The sequence below is a fragment of the Manihot esculenta genome, chromosome 15, assembly GCF_001659605.2.
Source record: "Manihot esculenta cultivar AM560-2 chromosome 15, M.esculenta_v8, whole genome shotgun sequence".
In the NCBI taxonomy this organism is placed as follows: Eukaryota; Viridiplantae; Streptophyta; class Magnoliopsida; order Malpighiales; family Euphorbiaceae; genus Manihot; species Manihot esculenta.
Window position 1 is genome coordinate 3,217,506 of NC_035175.2, and position 13,497 is coordinate 3,231,002.

General features: G+C 32.8%; 1 protein-coding gene across 5 annotated transcripts; it reads left to right on the top strand.

The window, feature by feature from the left end:
* The first annotated feature begins 3,666 nt into the window (after positions 1-3,666).
* On the top strand, positions 3,667-13,366 carry LOC110601818 (serine/threonine-protein kinase tricornered). Of its 5 annotated transcripts, XM_021739148.2 has the most exons (15): positions 3,667-3,986; positions 4,166-4,316; positions 5,369-5,779; positions 7,506-7,680; positions 8,865-8,948; positions 9,037-9,278; positions 9,376-9,595; positions 9,704-9,783; positions 9,866-9,950; positions 10,317-10,448; positions 10,542-10,655; positions 10,752-10,799; positions 11,423-11,507; positions 12,269-12,325; positions 12,834-13,366. In XM_021739148.2, exons 3-15 carry the CDS (start codon positions 5,559-5,561, stop codon positions 12,950-12,952), a joined length of 1,662 nt encoding a protein of 553 aa, XP_021594840.1. In that variant the 5' UTR covers positions 3,667-3,986; positions 4,166-4,316; positions 5,369-5,558; the 3' UTR covers positions 12,953-13,366. The 5 variants fall into 5 exon arrangements, with proteins under 5 accessions (XP_021594840.1, XP_021594838.1, XP_021594842.1 ...); XM_021739146.2 differs by lacking the exon at positions 4,166-4,316 and having other exon boundaries at positions 3,668-3,986; XM_021739150.2 differs by lacking the exon at positions 4,166-4,316 and having other exon boundaries at positions 3,670-3,986; positions 12,829-12,909.
* The last annotated feature ends 131 nt before the right edge of the window (positions 13,367-13,497 follow it).

Here is a 13,497-nt window from a genome sequence, read left to right on the forward strand (position 1 = left end):
ACAATTTTCTAGGCCTTGTTCGGTAATATTGCATTTAAGATTGAAAGAGTTGATTATGAAAAATGGTTTCTTTTAGCCGAAAGCTAATCACTATTATAATAGTTAACATGTACAAAAATAGTTAAATGTTATTAAAACAGTTAGAATTGTCCAATATGGTCTTAAAAAATTGCAAACATGGTGTCTCCAATGGAATGTGTGATGGTATTCTCCTGTGACAGGCTAGCATTTAAGAGTTTTAAGAGTTTCAGACACGGTGTTTGCATTTTCTAGTAGAACGTGTGTGTGATAGCATAGCATACTGTAACTGGCTAGTATTGGAGGAACCCACCAGCCTTACTGGGTAAAAGGTAGAAGAAAAAGAGAGAGAAAATCCCACCAACAGACCAAATCCATCCTTTCAAGTTGTTTTCAATTCCATTTATACATCTTTATCCTTTAATCAATATATATATATATATATGAAGGCCACTAAGTGGTCCCTAAGACTTCATAAAGGGAAGGAGAGAGGAGAGGAGAGGAAAGGGGTCATCTGGTAATTGCCATTACAACCATGAGTGCAACCTAAACCAACATATCCATCCATAGTACTAGAATAAATACATCCATTCACCAACACACATGTAATGTTTCTGCCATCTCTAATGTTGTCAAGTGGGCTTCTGTTCCCTACCATTTCTCACATAAAATTATAACCCTAACCAATCCCACCATCAGTTCCCATTGGCCATGGTTCCTTGACCCCATTTATCCCCCACATATAACCTCTTCTATCCAAGCCAACATTCATCATGTTATTTGACTCGATTTTCCCTAGCCTACTGGGGCTACACAGGGAACCTTACAAGCTGAGCCCAAACAGTATAATCTCGGTTTCTGCTGTTCTTGTTCCCTTGCCGAATATTAAATATATGTTCTCCACCAGGGCAAAAGGGGTAACGAATTGTGGGCAACCACCACTTGGCAAGGTATTTGGGATCATTATGTGCAGGACAAGATTTGCTAATATATTGGGTTTAGTTTAATATCTGTTGCCGAATGCTGGCCGGACGGCAAGGCCAAAATCTATCAGTCTCTGTCTTATATCTACTGCTCATATGTGACAGTGAAACATATGACAAATTAGAGGTCTATAGCAACCAAGCAAATCTGTGTAATGAGGCGATGTTAACTGATATTCCCAATGGACCATAAAATTGACCTTAATATATTTATATTCAATTTTTTAGTATTATAAATAAATGGGTTGAATTTATTAATTTGATTTTATAATTTTTTTAATGTGCACTAGAATTAAAAGTCAAGCTTTAAATAATAGAGATGGTTTGATTTTGGAGAGCCAAAGAGAGTTTCACCAGCTCTTGATGGATAACAATCATGTGTTCTAAAAAGACCGCCAGAATTTGCTTCATTCATTCGTTTTTTTAATATTTTGAATTATTTTAAAAAAACTTTTAATTGTAATTCTATACGTCAACATCTAATTATATAATATTTTTTTTGTTTCATAATAAATTTTATTATATATTAAAAATATTTTAAAAATTTTTTTAAAAGTAAAATTATAATAATTAATTTTTATATTATTATAATTTAAAATAGAAAAGTAAGACGATAATTTTAGAATGATTATAAAAAAAAATAAATAAATGAGATTGAGAAAATATATAAAATGGAGTATTAACGTAGAAGTGGGATTAGGTGTAATAAGATGAGACATTAATATCCATAGCTTTCATATGACTTTTGGCCTTCTCTTTAGAATTGATGCATATCTGAAATGGCCTGCCCTACTTAGAAGGGAATTCCCCACTCCACCGTCCACTCAATCTTTGCCTTTGCCGTGGGGTTGCGTTGCTTTAGTGAAAACGACAGCGTTAATACGTACTTTGGCAAACCAAACTAACGCTACAAATTGCATAGACATCTGAAACTCCTTGGAGACTTAAACACCATTTTTCAAGAATAAAAAATAATGAAAAAGTCATGTATTTTTCTTTTTACTCTAGCATGTTTTCCAAACATGGCGTTAGAGATGAGTTGGCTATAAGCTTGGGAAGTGGGACGTGAAGCTGACACCTGGAGAGGAGGAAGCAGTAGGAGGCGAGGGGGAGAGTGGAAAATTTGAGAAAATGTTGGAGGAGAGGAAGGTGGCAAGAACTAAGAGACATCGTAGCCACAGGAAGGCACGTGTCAATCATCCCTGCCGTGTATTAGGCGGCCATTAAGGCTTTGATTATTAATTTAATCTTCTCTGTTTACGCAATTATGCTTCGCCAGTTTTCTCAAAAATGCTCCAGCTCATCACCCCATTTTCGCCTTATATATATTTTTTATATTATAATTATTATTTCCCACCTTCAATTTCTCGCCTATGTCTTTCACTTCCACCCAATCAAATTGCCTAAGTCAAAAAGCAATCGTTCTGTATTTGATTTGAGAAAACCATATTCCTTTAGGACAGCGTTACACCAATTATTATTATTATCATCTAATTCATGCTCATTCAATTTTAAATAATATAAAATTATGAGTGAGAAGTATATTAAAAAAATAGTATAAAGTTTGTTATTTTAATTATATTTTCTAATCTAAATGAAAATAACTATAAACTATTAAATTTATTAAAAATAATAAATATTATATTTGATATTATTACTGAATAGAGGCTAAAGCAATATGCATTTATTTTTACATTTAAATTTGATCATTATTTTTCCAAACAAATATGTAAAAAAATTATATTTGCTAGAAGTTTAAAATAATTAATAATTTTATTATTATTATACTTTTAATACTTGTGATATATATCCAATTTTTTTAGATATGCAAAATATTGAAGTTTTTATATTTATTAAAAAATAAGTGTAAGGTTATGTTTGAGGGAAGAAAATCTGAAAAAATAAATGAAAATAAAACCATAATGCTACAAACTTTATATATTAGCAATTTTCTTTTCTTAATGAAAAAAATTATTATATATTATAATAAAATTTATATAAAAGCTTAAGTGTTTATTGGTTTTAAAAATTTAATTATCTTTTAATATAAAATATAAATTTTAGATGTTAGAAAATAAATATATATTTAATATTGATGTTTTGAGATTTAAAAAAAATAAAATTTATGTGTGGCAAAACTTATGCTCTTTTTTTTATTATTTTTTCTAATGAAGTATATTTGTCATTCTGTGTGCCATCTGTATCTATTACATAAAACCGTAGATATGAACATATATATTTATCTATTTTTATTCGATGACCATTTAAATTTTGTTCAACATTCGTGCTAATAGTCGCGGTTTAGCTGGATCTACCATCTTCCTCTCTGTTCAAATGAACCAGAAGCGCTTTTTTAATAAGTTCGGACTCTCAGTCAGTCTGATCTATTTTAATCGCAAATTGAATGGCGTATTGATGATCGATTTGATTAGTGAATTTTAATAGATTTTGAGTAGATATCTCTTTTTAATCAAAATTAAAAAAAAATTATTTAAAAAATGAAATTATATTCATAAATACATTATTAAGATGTATTGAAAATTATTGGATATATTTTGATAATTTTTTTATATGTGTATTATTGTGCTGCGCAATACAGCGACATACATTATGAATACATGGTTGTCAAAGAGGAGAAAATACAGTATTTTATCGAGCAGAGCATATTCCCCCGAGAAATTGAACTCCGTTTCAGTTACCGGACGACGTCACAGTAAGAAAGAGAAAGGGTGGGACGCGCTTTCAAGCAATTAACAAAGAAAAATCATACTAACAGCAAAACTCGAAAAAAGTCTTCGACTTCTAAAGGGAAAGCAAAGCAAAGTAAAAGGAACACAAAGACCTTCACTTTCAACGCTACCCAATGCCTAATCGAAGATAATGAAGACAAAGTGCTCTTCCTCACACTCCCTTCTCCACCGAGAATCGCGCTTCATCCGCTTCCTTTCTTCTTTCCCCTCTCAGTAGCAATCGTACAATTCCCAGGTACTTTCGTCTTCCTCTAAATCCAACTCTCCACTATCATCTTATCCGATTCGGTTTCTACAGTGTCACCAACTCTCTGTCTAGTTGGTATCCTATTTTATTTTTTGTTTTTGTTTTTTAATTTGGTGATGCATGTCTTTGAAGCTAAACTTGAGATTTTGTTTGTATTTGATTCTAAGCATTTGAATTCCAATTGTTTGGTGAGAAAATGTGGGATGGAAGGAAGGGAATTTACTAGTGGTAGGTGACTTGAACTTCGAACTGTTGAAGTGCCGGATTTGATGCTATCTGCATTTTCAAGGTTTTGATTTCGACTTTCTGCTTGCTCCGGTGAGAAAATGAAGTAAAAAGCTGAGAATGTTAAATGATCGTTTTTATTTTTGAAAAAAAAAAAAACTAAGTTGGTGCTTTTTTCATACGCTTGCTCTATTTTTTTTTTTTAAATTTTTTTTTTAAAATGGACCATATTTTATTTCTAAGGTTTCGGTCAGACTTTTTGGGTTCGTAAAGTAATGTAGGAAAAATTATGAAATTTTAGACTTGGATTGATTTGTGATCTTTTGTTTAAGATTTTCATTTGCTTACGGTAATTTAGATTTAAATTTTATTCACTAATCTTTGGTTTTGAAGTATGATATCGTTTTATTATTTTCTTTTTCTATTTAATCTGTTTGGAGAGAAAATTTCGAAGATCTTCGACTAGATACCCTGAATCAGTGAGGATGTCCAATTTTGCTAGTGACTTGGTAAAATCGAATTGGATTACTCAGAACATTATATAATCTAGAGATCTTCGAAGATGTTATTCACGACTGGATTCCTAGTTAAAGTTTTGAATGCTAAAATTTAATTAAGTTTTGGCTTTTCTTTCTTCTTTGAACTTTGGGGTGGAGGATTATAACCTCATACCTAATGCTTGAAGTTGTGGAACTGGGCTACACTGGGCTAAAGTGTTGCGCTTTTTGGTTAAGATCAGACTGTCTGACAGCAAAATCAACAACCGTATATGTTTGAAATGAGGAAAAAAAAATAGAGAAACATAATGGAGATAGTGCAGTTCGTAAGCATAGTTTTTCTTCTTCTTCTTCTTAAGCTAATGGAAAATTTTGGAATTGCAATCATTTTCTTGAAAGTTTTCAGAATGGGGGCTGGGTCATAGCTGAAAACATCCAGATATTATGTTTTGTGGAAAGTTCTTGTCAGTTTTTTTTCCGACTCCAAATGGACCATAGTTTATATAACCCTTTTCTTTTTTCTCCATTAAATTGCTGCATGTATTTTCATTTTTAATTTAACATCAATATCGGTGATAATTTATTGATAATACAGTGATGAGCCATTCTAAGTTGATCAAATGTTGTTTGTCTCTTCCCAATGCACAGGAAATGCTCAAAGTCTACAATAATCAATGCTATCTATAAATCTGCGATCTCATCAGTTACATTACGTTCTTACATTGGAAAAGTGTACGCTTCAGTAGACAAATGCATATCTAGAAAGTACAAGTTCACAAAATTTTATTTTTCATTTATTCCCCTTAGAAGAGGTTGAGTTAATTATCAATTGAAGCACATGGAGACTGCAAGGTGTTGGTTTAACAAATTAAAGTCAAAAGATAAGTTGAAGTCTGCAAAAAAGAAGGAAACAGCAGGCAATGGGAAGGATGGGTCAAATACACCTACAAGTGAAGAAGCACCATCAAATGTAACCAAGCAGAGGGCTGCTGCTGCAAAGCAATATATTGAAAACCATTACAAAAAGCAGATGAAGAGCCTGCAAGAGAGGAAGGAGCGGTATGGTTTAGTGCTTCTTTTATAGCCACAATGTTTTGGTAAAAAATTATTACTATAATTTTTTTTTTTCATCTTTTGACTTTTCTGTTCCGAAATTGCTACTGGTGTTGGGAGATGTATTTGCTTGATTATTGCAGTAGTCTAGTCTTATTTTTCCCCTTCAGTCTTGAAATGCAAGAACCTTTTCTCCTTCATGAATGCCTAATGGACTTTGTTCATTGTCCTTGCTGACTAATGGTGAGATGCAAAGAGGAGCTTTTCTTTTCTGTTCTTTAATTTTTGGGTACATCTGAAATTTAAAAAGGATGCACTACAAGCATCAACCAGTGCACCACTAGCCAAATGCTTTTTTTCTTTCTATTCCTTTTTGTGCCCCTGTGTAGTTATTTTGCTGATCAACTAGTAAGGAAGCTGCTAATGCTAGTGATCTTGACATTCTTTATATATCATGTAGATGTAGACAGATTGGATGGTGAAAGTGATTGTTTTTGTGATGGAATATAATGGCTTTGAGCTATTTAACTTGTAATTTCAAACATGATGGGTATCAAGAGTTGGAAATTGTGAGAATCACACGTTAATGTACAGTGCAAAGAGTTTCAGTTTGTTTTTAAGTTTGGGATTTCATGCTACATGGTTTTACTTGACCAAAATTTTTTCCAGTAAAAATGAACCATAATTGGGGTAGATACATATGTGTATATGTGAACTGTAGGCTTTTACGATGCATATACTTATTTTTTTCCTCAAAGTGCAACTGAAAATATCTTTTAAATGGTCTGCTGGCTTAGACTGTTACAACGAAATTCAACTTGTGGCCTGTGCCGAGTAGCATCTGTTACTGTTAGGATGAAATCATCTGTAAAACCCTATCTTTAAATTGTCCCTAATAGTTATTTTGATGTTGCTCTTTCTGTTACCACTTCGGCATTATCATTTAATTATTCTTTCTACTTTAGTGGAAGCATTACTTACCTTCTTCCTTTTTTTTTGTACACTGTAAAGTTAGAAATTAATATTAATGGCCATCTTGTTCTACCATTATCATGCATGAATTGTAGTCAGGTCAATTATCATGGAGATTTGTTATGAGTTTCCACATCATGGGTGTCAGTTGATGTTGAACTTCAATGAATAGTTTAGATATTGGTTGTGAGCTAACTGATCGTGATTAGTAAACTAGTGTCTATTGGAGATTAATATAGTATAACACTTTTGAGGAGTTAAATTTGTATATTGTAACTAAGATTTTAGAAGGAACTCTGTTTAGTCCCGGTTAATGGTGTATCTTTGTTGGCTTCAAAGGCAAAGTCTGGGGATGTGACCTCTGTAACTTTTATTCTACTATCCGGATTAGGTGATGAGCAAGACATACATTTTAGCATGATGCCAAACAGTTGATTCAATTTATTACTATTATCAACTTGCAGGAGAGTTTCTATTCTGTGGAAACTGAGTTAGCAATTATAAAATCCCCCCCCCCCCCCCTCAATGTCTAAGTGTTAGTTGTCTTTACATTTATGTTTGTCTTGTATGAATTCAGTTATTTTATATTCATTTAGATGGTTAGCCAATGAATTCAGCTCTTTTTCTTATGAATTTTTTCAGTCATCACCTGAACAAAATACTTTATTAATGTCCGAGTTTGTTTCAGTATTATGATTTTTGTATTTGAGATATTAGAGTGTTGTCTTAATAGTACTTTGGTACTTGTAATATCTTGCAGACGTAACATCCTTGAGAAGAAGTTGGCTGATGCTGAAGTCTCTGAGGAAGAGCAAAATAACTTGCTGAAGTATTTAGAGAAGAAGGAAACAGAATACATGCGCCTTCAGAGACATAAAATGGGTGCTGATGATTTTGAACCTTTGACAATGATAGGCAAGGGCGCATTTGGGGAGGTAAATATTATGGGTGTTTGCAAAATAATTTTTTCTTGTTATCACCTCTTTTTTTGCATTTTCGAAATGCATCTTCCTCTGAGGGGTGGTTCTGTTGCAGTGCAGGTAACAAAAATGTGTAAATATAGCACTAATTATATAATGTGATTTGGAATTTTGCATTGGAATCACAAAAAAGATTAAATTGTATAGTTGCATCTTTGAGAGAGAATATATGCTTATTTGTTTACACGCACATGCACATGTCATGTTCTTCAGCTATTTCCTTCATTTTGTTTGGAGCAATAGCCTTTTCTAAAATGATGTTTGGAACTTTGGGTTGCATTTACTTGCTAGGTGATGATATTTCTTAGTATATTGGTCATATAAATAATTCCTTGAGTGAAATTTTATCTTGTTGTCAATTGGTGTGCTCTTTTTCATAACCTCATCAATTTATAATTTTATATATATTTTCCATTAGTTGTCAAATTGAGATTTGAATTGATAATCAAAATCATCTTTTTGTAAATCGCGAATCAAGAATTGAATTTAATTATAAGATTGGATGAAAATTCTCAAAATCAATTAAGGTTATATGTTCTAAAAAAAGTTAAAATAATTACAATATATATTTTGATAAATATAAAACAAATATTATGTCAAGTTGTTTTATGTTATAAGTTATGAATTTTTGAATTGCATGTAACAATTATCATTGTGCATGTATTGACACTCCTATTTAATTTTAATCAAATGATTAAATAATAAAAACAGCAAAGTGGATTAAATTACAAGGTCGGAATATATTAATATGAAATGTAAGAATTTGACAACTATAGTTAGAGAAATAAATTAACAAGAATAAGAAAAAAGGAAAAAGAAAGAAGAGGAAGAGGAAAAAATAATGGCTGGCAGAAAAAATAAAGGAGAGAGCTAAGGGAAGGATTCATGTGCACCTTTTATAATAAAGATGAAGTGAAACCTTACATTTTCAAGTAATAAAGTCTAACAACCACTTAAAATATAATCAACCGAATTGACAGATTCATATTGAATCTTAAGATTCAGTCACTATTTGGGTATATTTAGGATTTACCTCGTAGATTTGAATTGCTTGAATGAGAAATAGAATCGAGAATCATAAGATTCTAAGAACAGTGATATTTTTCTTCTCTGACTTCTCTCTGTCTATGAGATTGCAGGTTAGAGTCTGCAGGGAAAAATCAAGTGGTCATGTCTATGCTATGAAGAAGCTTAAGAAATCAGAGATGCTTCGTAGAGGCCAGGTCTACAATTTGTTAAGTCTCTTAGTTTTTTTTTATTTGGGGTTTTGTTTATTGTGCTTATTTGCCAGTTTGGATGTAAAATGTTCAGGTTGAACATGTGAAAGCAGAAAGGAATCTACTTGCAGAGGTTGATAGCAATTGCATTGTCAAACTCTATTGCTCCTTCCAAGATGAAGAGTATCTTTATCTCATTATGGAATACCTACCTGGTGGAGACATGATGACTTTACTAATGCGCAAGGATACACTGACTGAGGATGAGGCAAGGTTTTATGTGGGAGAAACTGTCCTCGCTATTGAGTCTATCCATAAACATAACTACATTCATAGGTAAAAAGGATATCTTTGTCTTCAATCATTGATGTGTTTTTTTCTGTACCATGTTGATGTTATATTGCCTGATCATTTCTATGCTTTTGTTTTACAGAGATATCAAGCCTGATAACTTGCTACTAGATAGATATGGTCACATGAAATTATCAGATTTTGGATTATGTAAGCCATTAGATTGCAGTAATCTTCAAGAGAAGGATTTTTCACTTGGAAACAACCTTAGTGGAGCGCTTCAGAGTGATGGACGCCCTGCTGCACCAAAGCGTACACAACAGGAGCAATTGCAGCATTGGCAGAGGAATCGGAGGATGCTTGTAAGTTTTCTTGGCCATAAGATTCGTCTTTCTTTCCTCAACTTGCATGATCTATGGGAAAAGCACTTGGATTTCTTTTGTTTAATCTTGCAAAAAATGTTATCGCAGGCTTATTCTACGGTTGGAACACCTGACTACATTGCCCCAGAGGTTTTGCTGAAGAAAGGATATGGAATGGAATGTGATTGGTTGGTATACTGAAGTTTCCTTTTTAACCAATCTTGTATCCTTACTGAGATTAATTTGGATTAGATGTTGTTAATTCTTCAGGTGGTCTCTTGGGGCAATCATGTACGAAATGCTTGTGGGATACCCACCTTTTTATTCAGACGAGCCTATGTCAACTTGTAGGAAGGTGATACTGGGAATAAATCTTTGCTTCTAATTTATCCAAAAAGGGGGGAGGGGGAGAGGGAAAGCATTTAGTCTTTTCATAACAATTAATGCATGCCAACTGAGACTTTTGAGCATGCGTACTTGCTACATGTTTTTTTAGTGTTCTCTCAAGTCGCAAACAAATTTACTGATGGCAGACCATGATGCTTCAAAAGTGTTATTTGTAGTTGGTGATATGCCAAGCTTTAATTACTTTAAGTCTGATTGTTATTTCACCCTTCTAAGCATTTTCTTTTTTCTTTTCTATGTTTCAACTTATTTCTTCCTCTTATTTGGTTCAATGTCATCAATTATTAAAAGTTTTCATTGTTCTATTATCATGCAGATAGTTAACTGGAGAACCCATTTAAAATTTCCAGAAGAAGCAAAGCTATCTCCAGAAGCCAAAGACCTTATCAGTAAACTCTTATGTAATGTTGACCAGAGGCTTGGAACGAAAGGCGCAGATGAAATAAAGGTGTTGTGTGGTGTGTTCTGTTCTAAAATTCTTTGGTTTACTGTTAAAATGGAATTTACATTGACAGTTAATTGGTTACTTTATTATTCTCAGGCTCATCCATGGTTTAAAGGTTTAGAATGGGACAAACTGTATCAAATGAAAGCTGCATTTATTCCTGAGGTCAATGATGAGTTGGATACGCAAAACTTTGAGAAGTTTGAAGAGGTAGATTGATATTTCTAGTGTTAAAAATTGGTAATTTCTTGTATAGAAGCATTTAGTTGTTTGCCTTTCTATCCATTCACACAATTCTTTTTGTAGACTGACAGCCAAATTGAGAGTTCAACAAAAGCTGGTCCATGGAGAAAGGTTGGTACATATGTATTTTAGTCCATACATTCTAACCCTAAGTAGTTTCTGTTGTAATGTCTTCATTAATATTCTGCTAGAGAATCTGCACTTTTCTCTCAATAATTTGGTGCTGCTTGGCTTGTGGCAATGTCCTGATCAGAATTAAAATAATTTTTCTGAGTTCTTTCATCTTCTTTTTTTTTAGTATCATTTTATTTTGTTTGTAAATGGAGTTGTCAAAATGCATTTCTCATCTAGATATAATGATCATTGGAATACAAGTTTGTTTTCTCACAAGATAACGATGTTATTTGGTTTTGGAATATAGGAATTTGGAAGGGAGAAGAGCTTCTTCCATTTTCCAAAGCAATGCCTTTCACATCTGTATTTTTATTTTGTGATCTAGTGTGTCATATTTCATCATGTTCCTTCTCTAAGAAATTGGATGCATGTAAATTTGTCTTTTTTTCCTACAACATAAACCTTTTGGTGTTAGATTGAGTGATCAACTGATGACTTTGATGGTAATAGAAAAGTTCTTCACCATATTACCTGGAAGTTAACTTTTAATTAATTGATGTTACATAATGTTGCTTATTTCCAGTTATTGACTAGTTGTTTCTGTTTTGTCTGCTTTGCAGATGCTCTCATCTAAGGATATTAATTTTGTGGGTTATACATACAAGAACTTTGAAATTGTAAACGACAATCAGTTACCTGGGATTGGTACTGTATTCCTTCCCTTCAACCATATGCATATAAACTTACTTTTCTAAATTATTCCTTCTTCTTAGTAAAGTCTCAATATTTTCCAGAATAGCCATTGCCTCTACATTTTCCTCTAAATAAGTGGTAACTTTTTAATTATTTTGTTTCTGGACTATTGCTGGGGAAAGGTATTGCTAATATGCTTGTCAATGGAAGTAGTATGCTATGGTAGGACACGCAGAACTTAAGCTTCAGCTGGGGCAGTATCTAGTGTGTGCTAGTTTGCATTGTTTTCTTGGCCTGGTTATCTTCTTAGATTATCTGAATTGTGTTAATGTTTTATCATAATTGATTTTCATTAATAAGATGACATTGTGTAAAATGAAAATACTAGTCTTGTAATATGTGTTTCCAATCCATGCTGAGCTGCTTATGGTAAATGGGAAGAGCTTTTTATTATATATTTATATGTTTGAAATGTTTCTTAGGTTTTCTGAATTGTGTTAATGTTTTATCATAATTGATTTTCATTAATAAGATGACATTGTGTAAAATGAAAATACTAGTCTTGTAATATGTGTTTCCAATCCATGCTGAGCTGCTTATGGTAAATGGGAAGAGCTTTTTATTATATATTCATATGTTTGAAATGTTTTTCATGAGCTCATCAAAATATTGAATATTTTTAGCGAGCAAAGCTTATCTTTTCCAGAGTTGTCTAGCTTTGTGATGATTGTACACGACTGCTCATTGTTTATTTTATGTATTACTGTACACAGCTGAACTAAAGAAGAAGAACACAAAACCTAAGAGACCCTCTATCAAATCCCTTTTTGGTAAGATCTTTTTTATCCTGTTTCTTTTATCATTGAGAATGTGTGATATAATGCAAAGTTGGCATAGTCTATGGATTAAAATTGGAACAATATGGAGGTAGGCACTAGCAATTTTGGATATAGGCTTCTTTGTTTGTTTTACAAATTGCTTTGATGATCTGGAGCCACTTTTCCCATTTATCTAAGGTTTTGTAGATTCAATGACTTAAGAGCTTGCTCTTGCATGTGGATGAAATCATCTAAATCTTTTGTCATGTTTTCATGTTTACGAGTGCTGGATTTTTTGTTGCGGCCTGATGGATGATAGCAATTAAATTTATTGAGCTTCTTTTATATTGTTGTCATGACGTTTCATGGAATGCTGGCCTATTCTTCCCTGAATTTGCATCACAAAATTCTTAAATTTGTTAATGTTTCAGAATTTTAATGCAATTAAGGTCTGAAAGAGAACAAGTTGTATGTAGCTTCCAGTTGTGAAGGTGCGCTACCCATTTTCTTACTAGTATAGGTCTGAATGTTGCAGAAGATGAGTCGGCTGCTGCAAATCAACCAGTGCAAGGGAGCTTCCTGGGTCTCCTGCCTCCTAAAATAGATGAAGCTTCTGAGCTGCCTAGTAGATCAAAATGAGCAAAGACTAGTCCCTTTATGACATCAGGTGGTCACAGATGTTGAATTAAAGGTCAGCTGAAGAAGTTGATGTTTCTAGCGAGTAGGGCTTTTTTGGTTCGCTGATTACTGCAGATGTTCCCGGAATGAAAGTTTCAGGGGCGAAGACTCCAAGCAATGAGTGGTATTTGAATGCTAATTGGTTGTTGGCCTAGTTTAACGTTCTTATCCTTGTAAAATAATTCCATAGTAATTAATATTCTTTTGAAATGGTTCTTTATTTGCGTTAAGCTGTGAGAAATTCGTTACAGAAGTTGTATTATGTTTTCTTTCCATGTAATTATTAACGTTTCGGTGTTGGGTTGATTATAGGTGTACTATTAAAAATATCATGTAATTATTAAAATTTCGAGTTCAGAACCTTCTTTATAATCACCCCTTCATTCAGTTGCTTTAATCACAGATTCTTCGGCTTTCATTCCAAGCGAAGTTTCTAGGTTTCCTTTTTTTCAATCATTTGCAGTATAATCTCTAAAATTTATCAAAATTCATGAATTACTTCCGTA